The sequence below is a fragment of the Artemia franciscana genome, chromosome 11 (assembly GCF_032884065.1).
Source record: "Artemia franciscana chromosome 11, ASM3288406v1, whole genome shotgun sequence".
Lineage (NCBI taxonomy): Eukaryota > Metazoa > Arthropoda > Branchiopoda > Anostraca > Artemiidae > Artemia > Artemia franciscana.
In genome coordinates, this window is record NC_088873.1 from 20,006,739 (window position 1) to 20,030,489 (window position 23,751).

General features: G+C 35.8%; 1 protein-coding gene, 1 long non-coding RNA gene and 3 other non-coding genes across 7 annotated transcripts in view; 1 reads left to right on the forward strand and 4 right to left on the reverse strand.

The window, feature by feature from the left end:
* The window catches only part of LOC136032938 (uncharacterized), a 212,308-nt gene that overhangs the window by 182,451 nt on the left and 6,106 nt on the right, over positions 1–23,751 (forward strand). For both annotated transcript variants that reach the window (XR_010618812.1, XR_010618813.1), the window contains one exon: positions 10,070–10,161. This is a non-coding gene — a long non-coding RNA (uncharacterized LOC136032938). The remainder of the gene's footprint in view (positions 1–10,069; positions 10,162–23,751) is intronic.
* LOC136032936 (MAM and LDL-receptor class A domain-containing protein 2-like) overlaps positions 7,739–23,751 on the reverse strand; it is a gene marked incomplete at its 5' end in the record, with an annotated part of 79,748 nt that continues 63,735 nt past the window's right edge. Inside the window, 4 exon segments of one of the 2 annotated variants that reach the window (XM_065713404.1) lie at positions 7,739–7,837; positions 9,165–9,252; positions 19,693–19,810; positions 22,719–22,854. In XM_065713404.1, coding sequence (XP_065569476.1) covers positions 7,803–7,837; positions 9,165–9,252; positions 19,693–19,810; positions 22,719–22,854 — 377 coding nt within the window. 2 annotated transcript variants of the gene reach the window in all.
* On the reverse strand, positions 16,454–16,536 carry Trnal-uaa (transfer RNA leucine (anticodon UAA)). Its single transcript has one exon. It is a non-coding gene; the product is annotated as a tRNA-Leu (tRNA).
* Positions 16,970–17,052, reverse strand: Trnal-caa (transfer RNA leucine (anticodon CAA)). The gene has a single exon. It is a non-coding gene; the product is annotated as a tRNA-Leu (tRNA).
* Trnal-uag (transfer RNA leucine (anticodon UAG)) lies at positions 17,476–17,558 on the reverse strand. Its single transcript has one exon. It is a non-coding gene; the product is annotated as a tRNA-Leu (tRNA).

Here is a 23,751-nt window from a genome sequence, read left to right on the forward strand (position 1 = left end):
CAAACCAAAGAAAACCCTCTGAAAACGTCTGTCCACTTCCCAATAACCATTACTGTATGTAAAACCTGGTCAAAGTTTGTATAACTTGCAGCGCCTCCCTCGGGGACGGTGGGGGAGTAAGTCATCCCCAAAGACACAGTTGTTATTGTTTTTGACTATGCGGAACAAAATGGCTATCTCAAAATTTCGATCCGTTGAATTTGGGAAAAATGAGGGTGGGAGGGGGCCTAGGTGCCCTCCAATTTTTTGGTCACTTAAAAAGGGCACTTTTACTTTTCACTTCCGTTAGAAGGAACCCTCTTGCGATATTCTAGGACCACTTTGTCGATGCAATGAAACCTGGGATCTGTCTTCTGGTAAAAAAAATACGAAATTCCAAATTTTTGTAGATAGGACCTTGAAATTTTTGCTATAGCACAAATTTCTATAATTAAAAATTAATAATTTAAAAATTAATAATTAAAAATTTATAATTGAAGATTCTATGACTTTTAGGGAGTGTTTCCCCCTATTTTCCAAAATAAGGCAAGTTTTCTCAGGCTCGTAACTTTTGCTAAAAAAAAACTAAATTTGATGAAACTTACGTATTTAAAATCAGCATGAAAATCCAATTCTTTCAATGTATCTCTTAGCATCAAAATTCCGTTTTTTAGAGCTTCGTTTACTATTGAGCCGGGTCACTCCTTACTACAGCTTGTTACCACGAACTGTTGAAACGCTGGTCAAAGTGTGTAACTTGCAGCCCCTCCCCCGGGGACTGTGGGAGAGAACGTCAGCCGCAAAGAAATAGTTCTTATGTTTTTTGACTATTCTGAACAAAATGGCTATCTCAAAATTTTGATCCGTTTACTTTGGGAAAAAGTGACCATGGGAGGGGGCCTAGGTGCCCTCCAATTTTTTCGGTCTCTTAAAAAGGGCACTAGAAGTTCTAATTTCTGTTAAAAGGAGCCCTCCCGCGACATTTCAGGACCACTAGGTCAATACGATCATTCCTGGGGAAAAAAAACAACAACAAACAAACAAAAAAAACACGTACCCGTGATCGGTGTTCTGGCAAAATATACTAAGTTCCACATTTTTGTAGATAGGAGCTTGAAACTTCTACAGTAGGATTCCCTAATATGCTGGATGCGATGGTGTGATTTTCGTTAATATACTATAGCTTTTAGGGTGTATTTCTCCGTATTTTCCAAAAGATGGGAAATTTTCTCAGGCTCGTAACTTTTGATAAGTAAGACTAAATTTAACGAAACCTATGTATTTAAAATCAGCATAAGAATATGATTCTTTTGATGTATCTATTATTATCAAAATTCCGTTTTTTAGAGTTTCGTTTACTATTGAGCCGGGTCCCTCCTTACTACAGTTCGTTACCACAAACTGTTTGATTATTTTAGCCAACTACAGAATTTTTGTAGTTCCAGGAAAAATTGCTTTTGGGGTGAATTGGATCGATAAGAAATTCACCTAAAGATGATTTAAAAGTACATAGACAAAAATTGCACCACAGAAAATTTTTCACCCTAACCAATGGGTTGACGCAACCGTCTATAGGTGCAATCATCTGTGGGCTCTTTAAGCGTAACATCCTAGGAGAATACATTTCATCATAGGTGCCGGTAAAAGGCAGGGGGCATAGCCCTCACTTGGAAATTCGGGCCTATACAGTAATTATAAGGAAACCAAAGGAAAAAGAGCAGAATATGGAAAAACCATTGAGAAATGTGTGTTACCTTATTGTTGGCTGCCGGGTAACAGATTTTTACCCTTACCTTTAATAAGTAAAAACATAAGTTCTAATTTGTGCCTGAGTGACCCCTGTCCAGTTTTCCACAAACATTTTTCTATATGATTTGGTTGGAGTAAAAAAAAAATCAAATTCTTCATAGTAATGAATGGTAAGTAAATAACGATCCATTTCAATCACTAAGGGATAAGAGCCCAACTATAAATAACAATCAATCAAAGAATCAGCTTGGTATAGTGATCCTAAACATGTATTTGTTTATTAGTAATCGGTGCAGTTATTACTACAAAAGAAAGTTCGTATAATTTTAGTAAACACGAGGAAAACAACTTAATAACGGGCAATCTCGGTAAAAATGCGCCGTCCACTTTTGCTTGCATTGCAAGAGTACTCATGGGCTGATATATAAAGCTACTATAATCAAAAATGTTTCCACTGAAGGGAATGCTGGGAATTTCTGTATTTTCTCCCTGAACGGATGCTTTTTTTGTGTTTTATTATAACTTTTTTTCCAGGAGTGATTGTATTTATCTAGTTGTCACTTTGAAAAATACTTTATTTTTATAGTTATGGAGTATATAAATGTGAAACATATTGGTTTTTGGTAATCAAAATATAATCAAAAATATTCAATTAAAATTTTTATTTGATTTTCTTGATCTTAGTTTTTAATAAACTACTTTGATAATGTGTTACTTTTTCATAAACAGTTGAGTCTAAAGGCATTAAATATTTTGGTGTTTGATAACCAAGTACAAAACTGTCGATATTGTTCAAAAAATATCCGTCCAACGCTTGAGTGCTACTCAACAGAAATGAATGCTGGGAGTTTATATTTTAATTTTTGAAAGTAGGCTATTGTTTTGTGTATATTTTGTAATTAATTAATTTTTTCATTTTTATATACTTTTACTTTTAGAAAAATGTTTGTCTCCAAGCTTCATTAAATAAAAAACAAGTTTTTTCAACTGAAAGTAAGAAGTGACATTAAAACTTAAAACGAACATAAATTACTACGTATATGAGGGGGGTTGTCGCCCTTCCTCGACACCTCGCTCTTCACTCTACAGTTTTTCGGCAATTTAGAAAAGTTACTTATTCTTGTAATTAAAGGACATTTACCCCGGACAATTACACTTAACATCTCCACACCTAAAATTGAATTGGTAAAATTCCCATATAAAAAATAAAATTAGATAAAATTGTAAAATTCCTCCTGAAAACTTCATCCCCTGGAAACTTCTCTCTCCATGGAAAATTCTCCCCGTGCAAAATCCTCCCAGCAGAAATTCGTCCTTTCCTTCGCACCTGAAAAACGTATGCGTACTCCCCAATAACAAATAAAACATTGGGTAAATTTATAACTTAAAATTCTTTTCCCAGGGTCTATAGGGGGTCATTCTATCTCTAAAGACATAGTTATTGGGCCCTTCAACAATGCTGAACGAAAACGCTATCTTAAAATTTTGATCGGTTGATTTTGGAAAAAAAGTGACGTGGGAGAGGGCCTAGTTGTCTTCTGATATTTTGTCATTTAAAAAGGGTACTAGAACTTTTCATTTCCGTTAGAATGAGCCCTCTCTCGACGGTCTAGGCCCACTGGGTCAATACGATCACCCCTGGGAAAAAAACAACCAACAAACAAATAAACACGCATCCGTTATCTTTCTTCTAGCAAAGGTTATACGGCTTTGAGGGGTCTTTCCCCCGTTTTTCGAAAATCAGACAAATTTTCTCAGGCTCGTAGCTTTTGATGGGTAAGACTAAACCTAATGAAACTTATATATTTGGAATCAGCAGTATAAGCCCCATTCTTTTTATATGTCTATTGGTATCCAAAATATGTGTCTTATCAGTAATTGAACGTCGATCAGTATCGTTCTACGCTTAAATTTGCAATTTCAATTTTGGACCACATGATCAAAGGCTATTCCTCAGCGTTGAAAAAAACAACAACAAAATAGTATCGAAAGAAGGGACTAAATTGACTTTGCAGCCAGCTGAACTTTATATCCGTTTCAATCGTAGACATCATGACGGATGAAAACTTGGAACAATAACTATGTAATCTAGTTACTTACAAGTCCCCTACATGTCTTGCCACTGGAACCAAATTGGTTTAACCATCAAATACACCGGAAACAAATAATAGGTACACCAACTAGCAAAATTAGCAGACCCCTCATTGCCGAAGATGCTTATGAGCTAACAGCCGTTTCTCGCCCAAAGTGAACCGATTCTTACTTATAAGTCCCTCTCCCGTGATAGGCATCAAGTTCACCGGAAACAAATAAATGGGTACACCAACTATCATAGTTTCAAACCCCTCATCGCTAAAGTTGACTGTAACCTAACAGCATATTATTGCTTACAAGTCCCCTACATGTCTTACCACTGGAACCAAATTGGTTTATCATCAAATACACTGGAAACAAATAATAGATACACCAACTAGCAAAAAATGCTAACCCCTCATTGCCGAAGGTGATTATCACCTAACAGCCGACTGTTGCTTACAAGTCCTCTATATGCCTCACAATTTGTATCGGCCTCGATTTCGTTTTAGTGTGTACCTTACTACTGAAGTTGTCAACCCCTTGAAACTTGGTATACCAAGTCAAACTGGTATGCCTCATGAACGAATTTTTGTACCAAAAAATGGATGTCATATACCTTGATCGGCTCATCAAGATCTATCGATTGCCGTCGAAAGAAAAATTCTATCTGTCTTAGTTGAAAAGTTTATTTTTTTTACCGTAGGCCAACTTTCTAATGTTACCACTTAGAAAGGAGCAAAGAATAGGCTCCAATTTCTTTAGCAATGACAGAAGTTTTAAAGTTTAAGAAGTACATCTGATACCATTTCTCTACCACAATCTCAAGACCAAAAAACCGAATGATAATCTCAGCTGAATTCACGAACAGAAATGGGTAGAAACAATAGATGGCAGTACTTTTGAACCCGTGGGAAAAAGCCACATTTTTCCTTCTGTAATTTTTTTTTATTTACCACTCAAAGAAGATATATTAGCTGTGGGGCCAAATAACTGCCGCATATATTTAACGCTTATAGATTTTAGTCCATCTTCAATTTGAAAGTGGTGCCTGCCAGCTTGCCTGCTAGAGCGGAGCTTTCCACTCGAAAGCAGAAACATGGTTTGATGAAACGAAAGCTTGGCTGCACAACTTCAGATACTTTTCTCTGACATAGGCTAGATAACTCCACTTCACTTCGCACACCATAGGCTCTGACTCGTGGACAAGCAAAAACCATACTTCTTGGCCCCAGGCAAGAGTTCTGCGGAGCTTTCCGAAATGTAACGTCATGTTCATCAATCCGGCCTGAGGTCCATACTTTCCGTAAAAACCGCACAGGTTAGACCTTTACCAGTTTCCAGGAATAAACTGAGATCGGCGGCATAGGAAAAAAAAAAAAAAAAAAACGGGACAAAACCAAAGTGTTGCTCTCGCAAAACAATTGGAAAATCCCTTTCCAATAAATGATAACAAAAACAATAAAAAATAAAGTCGGATTCTAGCTGCGTCTATGGATTTCTTCTGGACGACCACTTAATGGTGTCGTAGTTCTGCTTAAACAGATATTAAATTAAAGAAAACGAGATTTTTTAACTGCATGTAAGGAGCTACATTAAAACTTAAAACGAACAGAAATTATTCCGCATATGAGAGGGGTTGTCCCCTCCGCAACGCCTCACTCTTTACGCTAAAGTTGGACTCTTTCTCACAGCTCTACTTTTTAAAACAATATAAAACTTTAGCATAAAGAGCAAGGCGTTGCGGAGGGAATTTCCTTTGGCAACATTCTAAGACCACTGGGTCAGTATGATCACCCCTGGAAAAAAACAACAAAAAAACAAATAAACACGCATCCGTGATTTGTCTTCTGGCAAAAAATACAAAATTCCACATTTTTGTAGATAGGAGCTTGAAACTTCTACAATATGGTTCTCTGATACGCTGAATCTGATGTTGTGATTTTCGTTAAGATTCTATGACTTTTAGGGGGTGTTTCCCCCTATTTTCTAGAATAAGGCAATATAGCTTTTGATGGGTAAGTTTAAACTTGATGAAACTTGTATATTTAAAATCAGTATTAAAATGCGATTCTTTCGATGTAAGTATTGGTATAAAAATTCCGGTTTTTAGAGTTTCGATTACTATTGAGCCGGGTCGCTCCTTACAGTTCGTGGTAACGATCTGTTTGAAAAAGGAATATATGGATTTCTTCAGGACGGCCACTTAGTGGTGTCGTAGATCTGCTTAGACAAATAAAAAGAAATTAGAGAATATAAAGCCCGTACTAAAACAAGAATTTGTAAATTTCCGCTAAATGGTTTATGTTGGAAAGATGTGGTAATCTGAAAAACTAAATGATTCTTTAACGACAAGTCACCCATTTTGTCCTGCCGCTTAGAACATAAATTATGATCACACTTTTAACTCCATTAACTGTATGAAACTTCTTAAGTTTGTGCTTTGCATCTCCTTATGTAAGATTAATCTTACATAGGGAGGTACAAAGCACAAACTTCGTGTCGATTCATCTACTCTCAGTAATTCTTCTTCTTATGTTTTGGTACTTAAATTTCTCATCTGTTGTGGAAATTCTATGGATTAACAAGAGGATTTTTGCGTTCAAAATATCTGTGCCGTGTTGTAAGCGGTCCAGCAAGGTGATTCTCTCCCCTCTTGTTTTCAGCTTTGATATTTTTCAACAATAGCATCTAAACTTCACACTTTTGGACTTTCTCTTAATATCTCAAAGTGTGAATATACTTCTCATAGTAGTAATATTACGAATCTTTTAGTCGGCAGGCCTTTTTGCATTCCATCAATTTCTTCTTTTTGGTGATTGTCACTTTAAGTTCTCTGTCACTGATTACATGACGAGAATCCTTTTAAATTATTTAAAAATTTAAATCAAGTTAGATACAAAAAAAGCCTCTTTAAAAATGTTCACAGATCTTTGGGCTTTCTGGTAACAAAGCCTTGTGCATGACTAAGTAAGTCGCTAAATTTTGCATCAATATGTGATTGGGAACAAAGGACCATAATCTACAACCCGTTTAAGGGTTTGAAAACGGGTGACATCGAAGTTTTGAAATGACTTTCCTAGAATGGCATCCTTACAAAGGTTTAAATATTTGGGCCTCGCAAATGAATATTGTAGGTTTTATCAGAATTTTTTGTAAGATTCTAATCCTTTTTCAAATGCAATATTTTCAAATGCTTACTTTTCCTTTCACATGTCAAATATTTCTGGAGGAATACTCTTTGGAATCCCAAAGTTTAGCCCCATCACAAATTTAGTAGATATCCCTCTACATATTGAAAGTAGTAGTAGTAGTAAGGCAATTTTATTGAAAATAATTATTTTTCATATAATAGCACAACAAAAACGGAGCTTGCGAGGACGTGCTAACATCAAAAAAAGAGATAGAGTATGGAGCATGGGACCATTTATCGAAACCAACGTGAAAAATAAACAACGAAACACAACATTGTAAAAGCCCAAAACAGCACATAAACAGTACAGAAAAATAACCAACTGAAAAAATATTTAATCTGTTTCGAAAGCATACCTTCCGAGCAACTCCACACGTAAATTAGATTTGAACTTTTTGAAATTACCATTATGAAAGGATGTGCTCATGCCCTAAAAGTAATGCTTCTGTAAACTACTATATTCAATGACTGTATTTTTAAAATTAGGTATATTTGTCACCCTTATGGCAGACAAATCTTCATAAATATTTGACCTACCTAGTGTTTTGTTTCTTCACCGTTGGCTTGTTGCACTTAACTACAGACTTGTGACACAAAATCTGATGATCCATCGATACAAAACTTTCTAGCAAAAACATTTGGAATATAAGGTTAGATACATAGTGCATTCGAGACCTTGAGCACCCCATCGAATTTTTATTTGCTTAGCTCATGGACTTTATCCTATTTCAATGGCCAAAAGAGTAGATAATAACGAAAGCTTTAATAGAAAGTTTGTTAAAATACAGTTATTGAAATAAAAGGTTCTTCATTTCTTCTTCGGCTTTGCGGCTACAGGTTGGACTGAAATCGAAAATGCAAAGATTAATCATAAGATCTTTAGGGCTGCAGTGGTTTAATTCATCCTTTTTGTTACGGTAAGGCCGTATACAGGCTGGTTAAGGGGTTTGAACCACCCCTCCAAAAAAAATATTGGTTGATTCGTAAAAACGTAATGAAATGAATATAAACAAATGTTGGATGTGTTTTTAAAAGTTCTTTTTTTATGTAACCCCAAAAACATCTAGTTAACCCCTACGCCCCACTCCCCTCCCAAAAAAATCCTGGATACGGCCTATATAACTTTTTACCAAAGCCTTTTACCAAAAATTTATTTATTTTGTCTAAAACTTAAAGCTTTTTTCCCAAAGTTTGTTTAATTGGTCTAACCTTGATCAGTTCTCAGCTATTTTATGATGTCAGCTTCAGAAGATTAACCAAGTCATATTTTAATATTTTTAAAGCAGTATGGTAATCAAGCGATCAGCTTATAATGAAAAATATATCACATAACAGAATATTGCAGTCCTTGACAGTAAAAAAAAAGAAGAAAGAAAATCAACCAAAGGCGCATAAGAAATTGGGAAATTCAAGAACAAAAAGTTAATTTGCATTATCACAAAGTTAAGAAATTATTCTATTTATTACTTCTTGATGGACTAGTTTTACCACACAGCCTTTGAAAATCGTGTACTATATTTTATGTCGCATGGATCTCCCGACTTTATCTGAAAAACTATAAGAAAAAAAAACCAAGCTTGTTCAATTGAAAGTAAGGAGTGACAAGAAAACTTATAACGAATAGAAATTATTCTGTGTATGAAAGGGGCTGTCACCTCCTCAACACCTCGCTCTTTACGCTAAAATGTTTCATCACTTTCAGAAGTAGAGTGGTGACAAAGAGCCAAACTATAGCGTAAAGAGTAAGATGTTGAGCAGGGGGCAGCCGCTTTCACATGCAGAATAATTTCTTTTCTTTTAAGTTTTGATGTTGCTCCTCACTTCTAGTTGAAAAAAACCTGTTTTTCTATTAATAATAAAAAGAAAATAATATTTCTACTGAGCTAAAATTTACACTTAAATATATGATATGTTATTTCTATTATGGCTCCTAATTCCTGTGCTCTAAAAACTGTAAATGTACTCAATATCGAGAAAATTTCAATTTTGACGTTTGCCAACCTAGAAGAATACAATTTCGAAAATAAGAAATAACAGTAACACCAGCCCAGCGGGTCTTAAGGAGTCAATCCTCAACTTCCAAAATCCATTATTTATTTTCGTATATTTTTTTTTAGCTTTTAAGCATTCCATATATTGCATGTATTTATGTGAAAAAAGAAGCTTTTACCTGAGCAATCTTCTATTTCAGGCATTTTAAAAGAAACATCATCCAGTGCAAATCCTCCTGATTTTGCTGATCCCTCGAAAAAAAGTTTCTGAAACAAGACAAACAAGAAAACAAGATGGATGAGATCTAAGCTGATTAAACGGACATTCAAACACTATTACACTAATGTCTCTAATAGATTAAAAACTTGGATTTTATAACAATCATAAATCATTGGTATTTCATGTCTGTCATAAATTTACTATTTTTGTGTGCCTAAAAGTAGTAGTACTGCACATGTTATGACATAACAGAAGAAATATTTATGACCCATGCTTTTAAGGACCGTTTAAATGTTGTTTTGAATTATATTGGAAAATGAATTTTGATACCTCCAAATACCAAAATGATGCTGTTAAAAAATGTTTCAAGTTTATCAATATTTTTTTCGATAGATTATAAAATTAATAAATAATAAAACTAAACAGCTTGAAAAAAAATATGGTCTATTAAAGCCAAGCATCACCACTGTAATGCTACTTCCAACTACATTAAACTGAGGGAAGGTTCTTGAATCTATGCATATATTGAAATTGGCTTAACTAACTTAGATTATCACAGAAAGTTTTCCTCTATCTGTTTTCTCACTAGTTTGGACTCCTTATTGTTTTTAAAGTATCTTGAAAGTTGGCTCTAACGGCAGCTTAAACGTAGTAAAATGCGAATCACAGCCCTAAGTAACCAAACATTAAAAAACGTGTTTAAAAAAAGCGAGAAAAGATTGCAATTTCTGATTAAGGAATGGTAGCTTTTATCTCAATTATTCTTAATAATGTACTTTGAGTTGAACGTAAATTTTCTTTTTCAGATTTTAAAGCACATAAATGGTGTCAAGCTAACATCATTTAAACACTTTAATTTTGTAGGTATAACACTCTAGTTACAACCAATGCACTACTTGGTCATAAAATGAACCGTAAGTTAACATGGTATTCACGTGATGGTACAAAACAATAAGGTATGTAGGAGTGCTGTTATTAGTTTTAAGATTAATATCACCATCTAGTAGCGTCTAGGGTTAATATAATACTAAATAACAAACTTGCCGGAAACTATGACAGGTCGACTCTAGGATGAGAATTTGACAGCAACTTCCCAGGAACAGTTGAATGCTAAATTAGAGAGTTTAAAATCGGACAATGCAGAAGATGGATAGAATAATTTTAGGTGATTAGAATAATTTAAGTGTGGATGGAATAATTATAAGAGGTAATTATAGAGAAATTAGTATAGTTTTTGTAAGTAGCATATTACTTTGTATGATGATACTTTTTAGACTTAGAGATGCTATAGATACAGTTTAAAAAGAAGAACAGTGTGGTTTTAGGAAGGATAGAGAATGCGTTTTCATGCCAACGTGAAAATATAAGGCTCATCCACCCCCTAGCGAGAAATTACTGTGCCCTCCTAATATTCAATTCTACCGGGGGCCTAGAAACCGGTTCCAATGGAGCCCTAGTGAGCAGTTCCAGTGGGACCTCTAACATACAATTCCATCCAGGCCATAGCAACTAATTCTACCGGGGGAGGGTAAATTTCACTGCCAGTGCATATATAGGGGGATTAGATCCTCTTTTTGAGGTAACCAGGAAAGGTGATAGTAAGGGATGCTTATCTTATTCATAATCGAATATATCGACACGGTTAAAAGCGCTTGATCGATTTTTGACTAGTCATGACGGTGCATAAGTGCTGAAGGACCAAGAGATGTACAATGATGACCTAAAGATAAAGAAGTGATTGAGCAGGCTATGGGATTATGATCAGACAATTGATAATCAAACATGACCTTTACTGCATTGGCTTGCAAATCACTCGATGTTGCAACATAATCCACGTTACAAATTTACAAGGACCTATAACATACATAAAATCCCTTATCTATTCCGAGCAACCAAGAAATCACTCAATATACCCTTAACTGGTGTTGTACGTGGTGACATTGAAAATTTCACCACGGTTCACGGAAAATTTTCACCTAGTGTGGTTCTTTATCTGAAGAACCACAAAAATTAGAAACACAGTTTTGACGCTTAAGGCACGCTCCTCCCCCAACATACACAAAGAACCACCGACCCTTCTCCACAATAGCTGAAGCTCTATTGCATGCAACTGTACACACTTTTTTCAAGCATCAACAGAATAATCTATTCATAGGAAGCGTTAAAATAAATGTCTATATTGCCATTTATTTTTTTGCAATACCTGCGCCTTTAGAAACTAGAATCAATTGATCATTTTCTAAATCATTTTGGTCATTGACAATCTCAGAATTCTGAGAGAATTGTTGGCTAGAATTGTTGTTTTGCACCACGAATCGACTGAAAACGCCACTTTGCTGTGGGACAGTCTTTCTGGCTCAAATAAACGTCTATGTTAACCATTATTTTGTAAGACTACCTGCACCCTCAGAAACAATTGCGCCACCGTAAGGCCTAACTGCCTCTGAAACAGGAGGCTCAATGCGTGTATAGTTTTTCTAGTGGTTCTAAATCAATTGACTATCTTATAATTTTCACATAATATCATTTTCACATTCTTTTGGATAGAATTGTTGTTTCGCACCGCAAAATGCTGGAAAATGCCGCTTTGCTATGGGTTAGTCTTATTGGCTAAAATAAATATTTATGTTACTGTGTATTTTGTAGGACTAACTGCACCTTTAGAAAAGAATGCACCACCATAGAGCATTATCGCCCCTCCAACATCCTTTATCATTCCTAAGAGAACTAAGAGCGTTCCTAAGAATTCCTAAGAGAGCGTTTTACGTTTTTTTTATTTTTATTTGTTTTTCCTTCTTTATTATTATTGTTGTCTAATAAATATGATGAATTCGGACGAATATCACCCAGCCGGTCATTTATCAATCACTTTTTTTGCTTTAGTTTGACTTTTCTGCTTCCTTTGGCTTTTCTAACTTGAGTTCAGATTCATAAGAGTCCAAAAGAGAATAAAACGCTTGAATCAGATAACTACGGAGGAAAAGGGGAAAGGGGGAGACAAGGCTATAAAAAACATCTTAAGCAGGCAATTTTATGGAGGCCATGATAAATTAGATTTAGAATGAATGAATGAACTCTTATTAACTAACTGGTGATTTTTAATTATGAAAAGTACTGCGTCCTGATATTTGCTCGTGAAACTTGATGCACGTTGATTTTTCTTGTCGTGAGAAGTGTACATTAAAGCCTCATCACGAAACTGATTTTTTTCATGGGAAATATAGAATACTGATTTTTTGTGGAACTTATTGCGCCGCGCTGGTTTGTTTTGTTCGTGAAACTCGATGCATATTTATTTTTCTCTCGGTGAAACTTCGCACATTGATTTTTCTCCTCGTGAAACTGATTTTGCTCATGGAACTTGTTGCGTTACGATTTTTGTTCGTGAAACTTGTTGCATGCTGTTTATTAATCTTAAAACTTGTTGCATAGTGATTTTTTTCTGTATGAAACTTAAAAATTGGTTTTTCTTCTTGTGAAACTTATTTTGTTCATGAAAATTGTTGCGTGCTGATTTTTTTTGTTCGCGAACTTGTTGCATGTTGTTTTTTCTCTTCATGAAACTGACATTGCTCATGGAACTTGTTGCGTGATGAATTTTGTTCTTGAAACTTGTTGCATGTTCATATTTATCTTAGTGAAACAAGTATATTGATATTTATCCTCGTTAAACTGATTTTGTTCGTAGAACTTGCTGCGTGCTGATTTTGTTTGTGGAACTTGTTGCGTGCTGATTTTAGTTCGTGTAACTTGTTGTGTGTGGATTTTTGTTCATGGAACTTGTTGCTTATTGAGTTTTCGTCTATGGAACTTGTTTCTTGCCTAGTTTTGTTCTTGAGACCTGTTGCATATTGATTTTTTCTCTTCGCGAAACTCGTATATTGATGTTTCTCCTCACATAACAAATTTTGTTCATGGAACTTCTTGCGTGTTGACTTTTTTTCCTAGAACTTATTGCCTGCTGATTTTTTTTTGTTCGTGAAACTTCTGGCATATTGTTTTTTCTCATCGCAAAAATTTTACATTGACTTTTCTCCTCGTGAAACTGGTTTTCCTCATGGAACATGTTGCGACCTATTTTTTTCATGAAACATGTTGCTTGCTAATTTTTTCTTGTGAAGCTTGTTGCATCTTAATTTTTCTCTTCGTGAAACCTTTACCTTGACTCTATTATAAAAAAAACAACAACTAAAAATGGCTTAGGAATGATGAGGGGTGCCAGAAGGGCAGTGGTGCCGTACGGTGGCACATTTGTTTCTGAAGGTGAAGGTAGTCCTTCAAAATAAAGGTTAACATAGACGTTTATTTTAGCCAGAAAGACTGTCCCCCAGCAAAACGGTGTTTTCAGTCATATCGTTTTGCAAAACGACAATTCTATCCAAAAGAAGCCCAAAAAGCTATTGTCTGAAAATTCTGAGATAGTCAATTGACTTAGAATTAGCGACAAAATTACACACGCCTTTACCTCCTTTTTTGAGGCAATAATGTCATACGGTGGCGCATTGGTTTCTAAAACTGCAGGTAGTTCTACCAAATAACGGTCAACATAGACATTTATATTTGCCAAAAAGACTGTCCTACAGCAAAGCGGGGTTTTCAGTCATTTCCTTATACAAAACAGCAATTCTAGCCAAAAGAAGGGCAAAAAACTGTTGTGCGAAGGCCAACAGTCAATTAATTTAGAATTACCAAAAAACTATAAGCATATGAGTCTCCTGTTCCCGAGGCAGTAATGCCGCACGGCGGCACATTTGTTTCTAAGGGTGCGGATAGTCCTACCTAATAAACGGCAGCATAGATATTTATTTTAATGCTTCATATGAGAAGATGATTCAGTTGAAGCTTGAAAAAACTCTACAGTTTTATATAATAGATCTTCAGTTATTATGGAGAAGAGTCGGAGTTTTTTGTGTAGGTTTGGGGAGGAGTATGCCTTAAGCATCAAAAAGTATATTACTAATTCTTGGTTGGTCTTCAGATGAACGTTGCCAAACTTTCAAGCGTCACCAAGTATGTTATAGGAACTTGTGAACTGCAATTTGGGTCATGTTGCAAAATCCTGTGATTTGCAAGCCAATACAGTAAAGGTCATTTTTGATTATCAATTTTCTGATCATCAGCACATAGACTACTCATCACTTTGCCATCTTTTGGTCATCATAATACATCTCTTGGTGCTTCTGTACCTCTACACCGTCATGACTAGTCATAAATCGATCAAGCGCTTCTTACCGTGTCGGTAGATTAAATTACGGATAAAGTAAGCCTCGCTATCTATAAACTTTTTCTGGTTGCTTCAAAAAAAGGATCGAATCTTTTAAGATATGATCTGGTACTGAAATTAACCATCCCCTGTTGAATCGGTTGCTAGGGCCCCGGTGGAGTTGGATGTTAGGGCTCCCGCTGGAATTACTCGCTAGGATCCATTGGGAATGGTTTCTAGGCCCTCGATGGAATTGGATGTTAGCAGGGCCCGCTGGGATTGCTCTTTAGGGGTTGGTTCAGCCACATACTGTCACGGTGGCGTGAATATGCAGAGCCATGTTTCAAAGAAATTGAGCAATTACTTTAAAACCTCCCATAAATACCTCTTAAATTGGTTTACATTTACCTTTAATAGCAAGCCCCCCTCTGGGACCGTTTTCCAGCCCCCCTTCCTCCACCCCCTGATGGAATTACTTGGTAAGGTATGGGTCAGCCATTGAGTGTCACAAGCTGGGAATGGAGAGAAAACTATTCCAAGAAAAAATTAACAAAATGTAAAATTTGTTCACATGTCTTTTGTCCCCATTTTCCTACATTTTGAGCAAACTTAGATCATTCTCTAAGAAATTATCTGCAAACATTTACTAAGAAGGAGTATTTTCCTGTGTTTCGAACAAGTTTATATCAGTCTGTAAGAAAACATCTCTAGAAATTCTCTAAGAAAGACCCTCCAAAATGCTAGGATCATATCACCAGGAAGTAAAAAGTCGCATTTTCTGGGCTTATAATACACGTCTAAAGCGTCACTTAGCAGGCAGGAGCACTTCAAATATACTACGACTTACCCGTGGGACACCTAGGACTCACCCTAGGACATCTAGGAACTAGGACTTTCCCGCGGACACCTGAAGTCTAGCATATCACGCGAGATTCTATCACTCCCAATAAAATATCAAGTCACACAATACTTCGTCATTCCACCATAGAAAAACCATATTCCGTAACATAAACCTGCTTCTCTTAGAAAACATTCCCTATCATGTAACGTGAAAGCTCTATTACGTAGCTGTACTAAACACGTGCGCTATAGTATTGCGCAGGTACGCGTAATCACGTCGTGAGGGAGTGGTAGCTTTAACAATCTACCCTATCTGCCCGGTTGAACCTGAAAATAGGTAACTATTTAGACTTATTATAATTAGTGAAGAAGACGGAGGGTATATCGAAGATGTTAAAAGTAGAATAGCGAAAGTCTAGAATGTTTTTCACAGTTTAAAAAGTTTGAAAGATGAGGGCGATAGGTCTGCGAACCAACTTAGAGTAACAAAAATCACAGTGATGACAGTATGCTTCTGAAGCCTGGACGCTCCAAAAAGTGGAGGGAGGTTCGCTATATATTTTTCAGAAAAAAGTATCTACGGATCGTTTTGGACAACCGACTGACTGACCGTATTTCAAACAATATACTGTACGGAAGGTGTAATTAAGTCCCACTTTCCAGGGCTATAATGTGAGAAAAGTTGAGATGGTTAGGGCCCGTTCTATGGATGAAAGGTGACAGATTGCCAAAGATTGTCCTTGTCGGCTAATTTCCTATGGCTGAACAAAAATAGCTCGTCCACGGTTGAGGTGGAGGGAAGTCGTAAGGACAGATTTTAGGGAAATGGGATCTTCGTGGGAGGGTGTACAGAGGAAGGCTTTAAACAGATTGAGATGGAGGAGGAGCATGGGTAGCTGTGTTGGTCTCAGACGGTTTTGTGCTGCAATGAGTTGCTAGTGTAGCAGTAGTAAATGATGTCAGGTTATGAAAAGGTATTGTAGTAGAGAAAACAAATGTTTGGAACAGGAAAAATTTTATAAGCTTGACAAATCAAAGTTGCAGAAATGTGTGTGCATTGTATGGCATCAGATTAACGACGTTTCTTGACTACTAAGGTCCCTGAGTTGGCCCTGCAGTGCATTCCTGCAGCATGATTCGATCTCTAGGTCCCGTATTACCAAGCTAAGGTCAAACCCACTGCGCCACCACAGGACAAAAAAAATTGTCAGGTGTGGGGTTCGAACCCACGACCCTATTCGGGGACCAGATCTTAAGTCTGGCGCCTTAACCACTCGGCCAACCTGACTTACAGAAATGCTTTTGATTTTCATATGCATTATATTTAAATAGAAAGTCACTCTTTGATCAATGAACAGTAAAGAGCAGTATTGAAACATTCATCTAGAGATCTGTTCGTAAGAAGTTAACATGAAAACGAACCCATATTGCAAAGAATAAACATATGAAATCAAAAAAAGAACAGAAGTTAAATGAATAAGAAATACAATCTTGAATTGAATAGAAATCACCTCAAACAAGAATGGGACTTTTCAACCACCGACCGCCAACTTCCTCCAACCAGCGAAGTCAAAGTAGACAACAGCAAAATAAACGCTTCTTGACTACTAAGGTCCCTGCGTCGGCCCTGCAGTGCATTCCTACAGCATAATTCGATCTCTGGGTCCCGTATTACCAAGCTAAGGTCAAACCCACTGCGTCACCACAGGACAAAAAAAATTTGTCAGGTGTGGGGTTCGAACCCACGACCCCGTCTGAGGACCAGAACTTGAATCTGGCGCCTTAACCACTCGGCCAACCTGACTTATAGAAATGTGTTTGATTTTTATATTCATTGTATTTAAATAGAAAGTCACTCTTTCATCAATGAACAGTGAAGAGCAGTATTGAAACAAACATATAGAGATCTATTCGTTAGAAGTTAAAATGAAAACGAACCCATATTGCAAAGAATGAACATATGAAATAAAAAAAAGAACAGAAGTTAAATGAATAAAAAATACAATCTTGAATTGAATGGAAATCACCTCAAATAAGAATGGAACTGTTCAACCACCGACCGCCAACTTCCTCCAACCACCGAAGTCAAAGTAGACAACAGCAAAATAAACGCTTCTTGACTGCTAAGGTCCCTGCGTGTGCATTTCTGCAGCATGATTCAATCTCTGGGTCCAGTATTACCAAGCTAAGGTCAAACCCACTGCGTCACCACAGGACAAAAAAAAATTGTCAGGTGTGGGGTTCGAACCCACGACCCCGTCTGAGGACCAGAACCTAAATCTGGCGCCTTAACCACTCGGCCAACCTGACTTGCAGAAATGTGTTTGATTTTTATATTCATTGTATTTAGATAGAAAGTCACTCTTTTATCAATGAACAGTAAAGAGCAGTATTGAAACAAACATCTAGAGATCTATTCGTTAGATGTTAAAATGAAAACGAACCTATATTGCAAAGAATAAACATATGAAATCAAAAAAATGAGTAGAAGCTAAATGAATAAGAAATACAATCTTGAATTGAATGGAAATCACCTCAAATAAGAATGGGACTGTTCAACCACCGACCGCCAACTTCCTCCAACCACCGATGTCAAAGTAGATAACAGCAGAAACATTCTTTTTTTTGGCTACTTATTGACATAAAAATACATGTAAGTCAAAGCAGAAAATAATGCTTTGATATATTTGCAATGTTACAACCTATTTTAGCAAAGAAAAGCAGCAGAATGCCATGAGGTCGCAAAATGTTGTAAATCAAGGGTACTAAGATCGAATTTTCTATATAATCCGTTTGCTAATATTAGCTTACGTTCAAAATTTTGAAGAAGAGGGAAAATAAAGTAAGATTTTTAATCCTATTATCTTTATAACTTCTAGATTACGTACACTTCAGAGAATGACCCTAATCTTGTGTTAAAACGCCATTGTGTCTAAACGCCATGAAATTTCAAGAAGAAGCATTTTAGAATTGTCTAATATAAATTTTCCTTTCCCGTACCGCACAATAAAAAAATTTCTGTTTAGCATTTTTCCTTTTTGGATCTACATTAACTTTATCGGACCGACATTAGTGACCATGAGGCAGTGGTATGAATCCACAGAAAAGTAAGAAAGATGTTGTTGGTGTTTTTTTTTTAATGTAGTTAGTGGGGACACTTTTGTTCTTTTTAACTTCTCCATGGAAATAACAAAAAAGGTATATAAATGAAAACATCGCAAAGTAATTTTCCAAAATCAGAGAGGGAGAAGAAAACCTAAGGGAAAGGGGGCACAACACCTTCTTAAATTGACACTCTTAAAATGGAGGGTCAGAAATGGAAATTATGATAAAGATAATAATGGATAAAAACAGAGGCATAATTTGCTATTAGTCAGGGGGCCTCCCTCCCCCAGCTGAGATTTAGTTTCTGCAAAAGGTCTTGTCAAAACTAAGATAAGCCTGCATAATTCAAGCAACCAGAGAAACAACAGTTTTCTTTAGAATATCTTTGCGTTTGTGGTAATATATGGATCATTTTTCAATTTTCACTGCCATTTTCGCTTGATTTGGTAAAATTTGCACAAATTTGCCCCCCCCCCCCAAGGGTTTCGACGAAATTACAACCTCTAGATAAAACCGTAGGCTGTAAGGCAAATCGAGATATTTATAATGAGACACGAGCATTGGAGGTATGAAAGATAGCTAACATCTCAAGATTAAAGACCCATTCCGCAGTCTCTTAAACTATTCATAAATTTTCTCTGTTTGTTGAGCTCTTTTAATTTTTTTCCTCCTTGAAATATATCTTAGGTATTCTGCTTGCTAAAATAGACACTCAATGTACGAATCAGATTATTATTTGTGTTGGAGTTGATTCTTTGTCTGAAAATTTATAAAATTTAGTTAAATTTACTGATGGTTCAGAATGCAAGTTCCCCCTAAAAGCACATGAGCTACTTATAGCGAGCGAGCCGTATGCTCAGTATCTCATGTTTTAATCCTCGTTACTGTTAATGATGCTTTCTAAGATGAATTTAGAATCAACTTGTTGAACGCTCAAGTCTATCGAAAATATCTCAGTCCCCCATTTTGTTTATAACTATAGTGGACATTTTTCGATGTGAGTTAACTCAAAAATATCGGTCACACCTCATTGCGATTCCAGCAGGCTTTCCTATATGGCAATGCTCATATCAAATGAACCATCTCAGTCACCCACTTGCTTTCAAGTCTTATGCGTAGCATTGTCCCACTCTTACAATAGAAACGATAACAGGTATTTTAATTTTCCAGTCACACTCTTAATTTTGGTTTAATTAATTGTGGTTTAATTTTTTCACACTCTTAAAATAGAAGATATTGAGTGGTTTCATTTTCCAGAAATGCTGGTAATGATCCTTAGTGTTTGCAGTGTCAAATTACATTTCATTAAACTTAAAAAGAATAAGGCTTTGGGATATACCTTTGAGTCTGAGGGCACCGGTACTTGTCCAAAATTCCATATAGATCCTTGATTTGAGGAGGGGATTTTAATTGTAGTAAAGCTCCATACGGTCTCAGTGGATCCAGATGATGTCACCCTGAAAACAAACCATACATAGGCATTCAACAATATTTTATTTATGTGCTTTCTTCTTTCATAAAACCAACGGATCCTGCATAAAGTCCGTTCTTGTGTAGCAGAAGAAGGAAAGCACATAAGCTGAGCCACGGGTATAGAGGTAAATGCGGATAGAGGGGGAAAAGGTTGGGACAAATGTCAAATGTGCTAAACTATAGACATCTGCAATCAGTTTCGACACAGCAGATGATCAAATCATGCAGAAAAAAAAAATCATTTTAATGCGTCAATACTTCAAAACAGTATTTTGAGTTGTGAGTTCAGTTTTTTTAAGCTTATTAATTCCCTAGGGTCGTTTAAAAAAAAATAAAGTGGCATCTTTTAAGTCAAGCCTATCAACTGCTTCTTTTTTCAAATATCAAAAACAAGGTATTACAATGGCGAGAAAATATAACATCTGTAAAACTTCTTAGTTTTGCATAATTCCATAAAACCATTTCTATACAAAAAGAAGAAAGGGACCATGTCAAGTGTCATCTGTTTTAATTCATTTTCTTAGGGTACCGCGTCCTTGATCATAAGAGATTAAATGGTATAATGTATTAAAGATGTTGGTATTAGACCAAGCTTACGGGATGTAATTAATCGTAGTTCATAGTCACTTTCGGATAACTTTCTGCAATTCCATCCTAAGGTAATCCTTCTTCAGTTGCCAATAAGTTAATATTTTCAAATTATTTTCTTTAACCTTTATTTTATTCTACTGTGATGACTCACCCCCCCCCAAACAAACACAAAAACATAGAATTAAAAGAAAAACAAGTAAAAATAAATACTATCCTTGTCAGCTCAATTTTGCATGTTGGAGGATTTTTCTGGGGTAAATGTCCGTGGGTAATTTTTGGGGAGAGGAACTTCTAGGGGGCGAAGAGTATGCCCGGAACAGTTCTCTACTATTTCCCTTTTTATGTCTATCTTTTAGGTCTAAAATCAAATGGCCCTTGTAACCTATGCCAGGGCAAGGACAATACTAAATCAAACATTGAAGCACTTGGCCAACATATAAGTAATGTAGCCGTAAAATACTGTTACTTTGAATCTTTGATTTGATTTTAAGACAATTATCAATTATATACCACATATCTTTGCGGAAAAACAGAGGTAGAAAACCAGAATCACATAACATAAAAGCACTTCTTGAACATATTTTTTTTTGTCACAATTAATAGAAAAACACCATCAAGAAGACTATAGTTTACGTTGCAAGTTGCGCTGCTGGGCAAAAAAAAAAAAATGCCGTCTTCATAATATCATTTCATCCGTTTTAGTCGGTAATAAACGTTTTCCAAGATTTGTCTTCAGCTTTTGAAGGAATCGTAGATTAAAAAGCAGATACTATTAATTCTTTGAAGGAATCTCAGGTGCAAAATCAAATGTTACGAGTGGAAAAATGAAAATAAGAAAAATGCTGAGCTTCCTTCGCTATCCTGTTACGGTCTCGATTATTATGCGTCCACTTTTTCGCAGAAGGTACAAATGTAGGAGAGTTACTCGTTTTCGTTGAACCTCTCGCTTACCGAGGCACGTACATTGTTGTGGAGAATGTTTCTCATTCCGTTGAGAGGCAATCTGATTCTCATGAAATATCAGGATAATCAGTACTAGTAATTGTTAAGAAAGCTCCAAGATGAAACTTGATAGGTACTATTTTGCTCTCGTTCTCCTATCATTTTATTCGCGTGTGAGGTTAGCCATAATTTCCTATTTAAGTCCTTTATAGCAAGATCTATTGTCAGTTGGAATCTTACACGGCAGCAACCAGGAATTAGAAATTTCAGACAGGAATTACGAAATTAGAAGCCCCAATAAAGGGGCACAGAAACTTTAGTTGCTTCAAAGCGTCTTGTTGATTAATAATTCCGTATTGACTTTGCTCCCACAGAGGGTTTGACAAAACTTGACACATTTCCTATTGATTCTGTCGACTAATTACAAGCCCTTTTTGTCTCAACTGGTTCCAATTTTACAACAGAATACAACTTTTCATAGTGTTTTAGCTTTTCAGGTTTTCATGGTCCCACATGCCTCAGCTTTTAAGTTTTGACCAAACAAGGCGCATTGTTTTCTATTTCCTCTTGACCTTTTTCAAGCACTCGAACTTTTATACTCTGGATTTTGTTGAGAAGGTTCACTTTAGGCAAAATGTAGCCAAGAAATAGGTAATATAACAGCACGGTACTATTCTTCAGAACGTAATACAGAACAACAGCAAATGGTATTAGAAATATTAGATTAGAAAGAGATATTAGAGATATTAGATCAGAGCTTCCACTGTTCAGGCGCACGTTCTGTTACGTTCTATATTGCTAATCGGTTTTAGATCTTACTACAGTGTAAAGTAAGAACGAATTTTCTTTAATTTTTTTGACTAAATTTCCTTGTGCATAAATAATGACGGCATAAAACATAGCCAGGCCAAGAATGCCATAGCAAGCAATATTATTACCCTTGTAGGCTAGTAACTAACTGCGAGTCGTCACCATGCACTTCACCAAGCATGGCATGCACAAATATATCTTTTACCATAGAATATAGAATTTTAATGCTTTTAGGGGCAAATAATTATGCAGGGCCCAGGACCCAGAAGTGGGTAAATTTTAGTTCTAACTTTAAATTTCATTATAAAGTTAATGCAGTGATTGTTAAAGACCGAGAGGGCTCACATGATATTTTTTAAACGAAGAGAAAGCATGCATATATCCTTCTTTGAGATGAAAAGAACAAAAAAGAAGTTCTGCTCCAAAAAAATCTACACATTTTGTAAACATTAAGAAAACAAAAGTATTTCAGTTTTCAAGAGGAGAGACAACCCTTCAACTTAGATCATAGAACCTTTGCAGTGGAAAATTTGTTGTAGCTTATATTACCGTTTGATTTTCAGTTCTTTCGTATCAGTTGTTCCAATAGGAGTAAAGTAAAAATGAAGGCAAGTAGCATTAACAAGAAACTTCTCAGACGCAATCAGCTTCGATGAAGACAAATCGTAAAAGAAGACGAATCCTCCTGTAAATGAATAAACCGATATGTATTTAAAAACAATAGAAGATAAGGTATATAAAACTCAATCAGTTATTAAAGTTAAACATTCATCAAATAGTACTAGTGATGGATGCAAAAATTGGTTTTAGGATAGGGGATAAATGGGGGAGGGGGCTAATTCAAGAAACGAAAAATAAAAGCAAAATCTATGAAAATATGTAACAAATTACATGGAGAAATTTGAAAGTCATGAAAACCATGGACTGCTCTTTTCCCTCTGTGTATATGCCTGAATACGAGTCTAAAAAACAGTTCAATTAATTGAAATCTAAAAAATCCCAGACCCTTTCATAGTATCAGGTTTTTCTTTATGAGCCCCTGTGATCTCCTATGTATATAGTTCACCTGGTTTTTGATTTTTCTTTTCTTTTTTCGTTAACTCATCTCAGAAACCCTCGTCTCTCTTGGATCTGCCTTATGATAAACCTGAAAACTAACTTTGAAGGCAAGAGCTATTCACAGAAAAACTTTTAAATATTGGTATGTGTCCATTGTTAGTGTATATATTCCAACTCTTCTTCTCACTGTCTAACGGAGATTCATTTTATGGAATATCAAAATTGGAAGATAATTTTCGTAATGAAATGCAATATAACTACTAATCTTTTCCAAACAACGCCCTTTTAAAATCTTATCGCAGACACCATCAACTTTAAGCACAATCAAAGTTGAATTTCTTCAATCTACATTGATGATGGCCTGCCAAACAAGAAGTTGGGGCTATTTTGAATCCATATTTCGATGGATTTAGTCAAGTCTTCTTCTAGGCAGTTTGAAAAATGGAAATTTTATGTACGTATAAGTATATAAACAGAGCATTAGCTTTAAAATAAATAACAGAGTAAGAACTCAAAAAACATA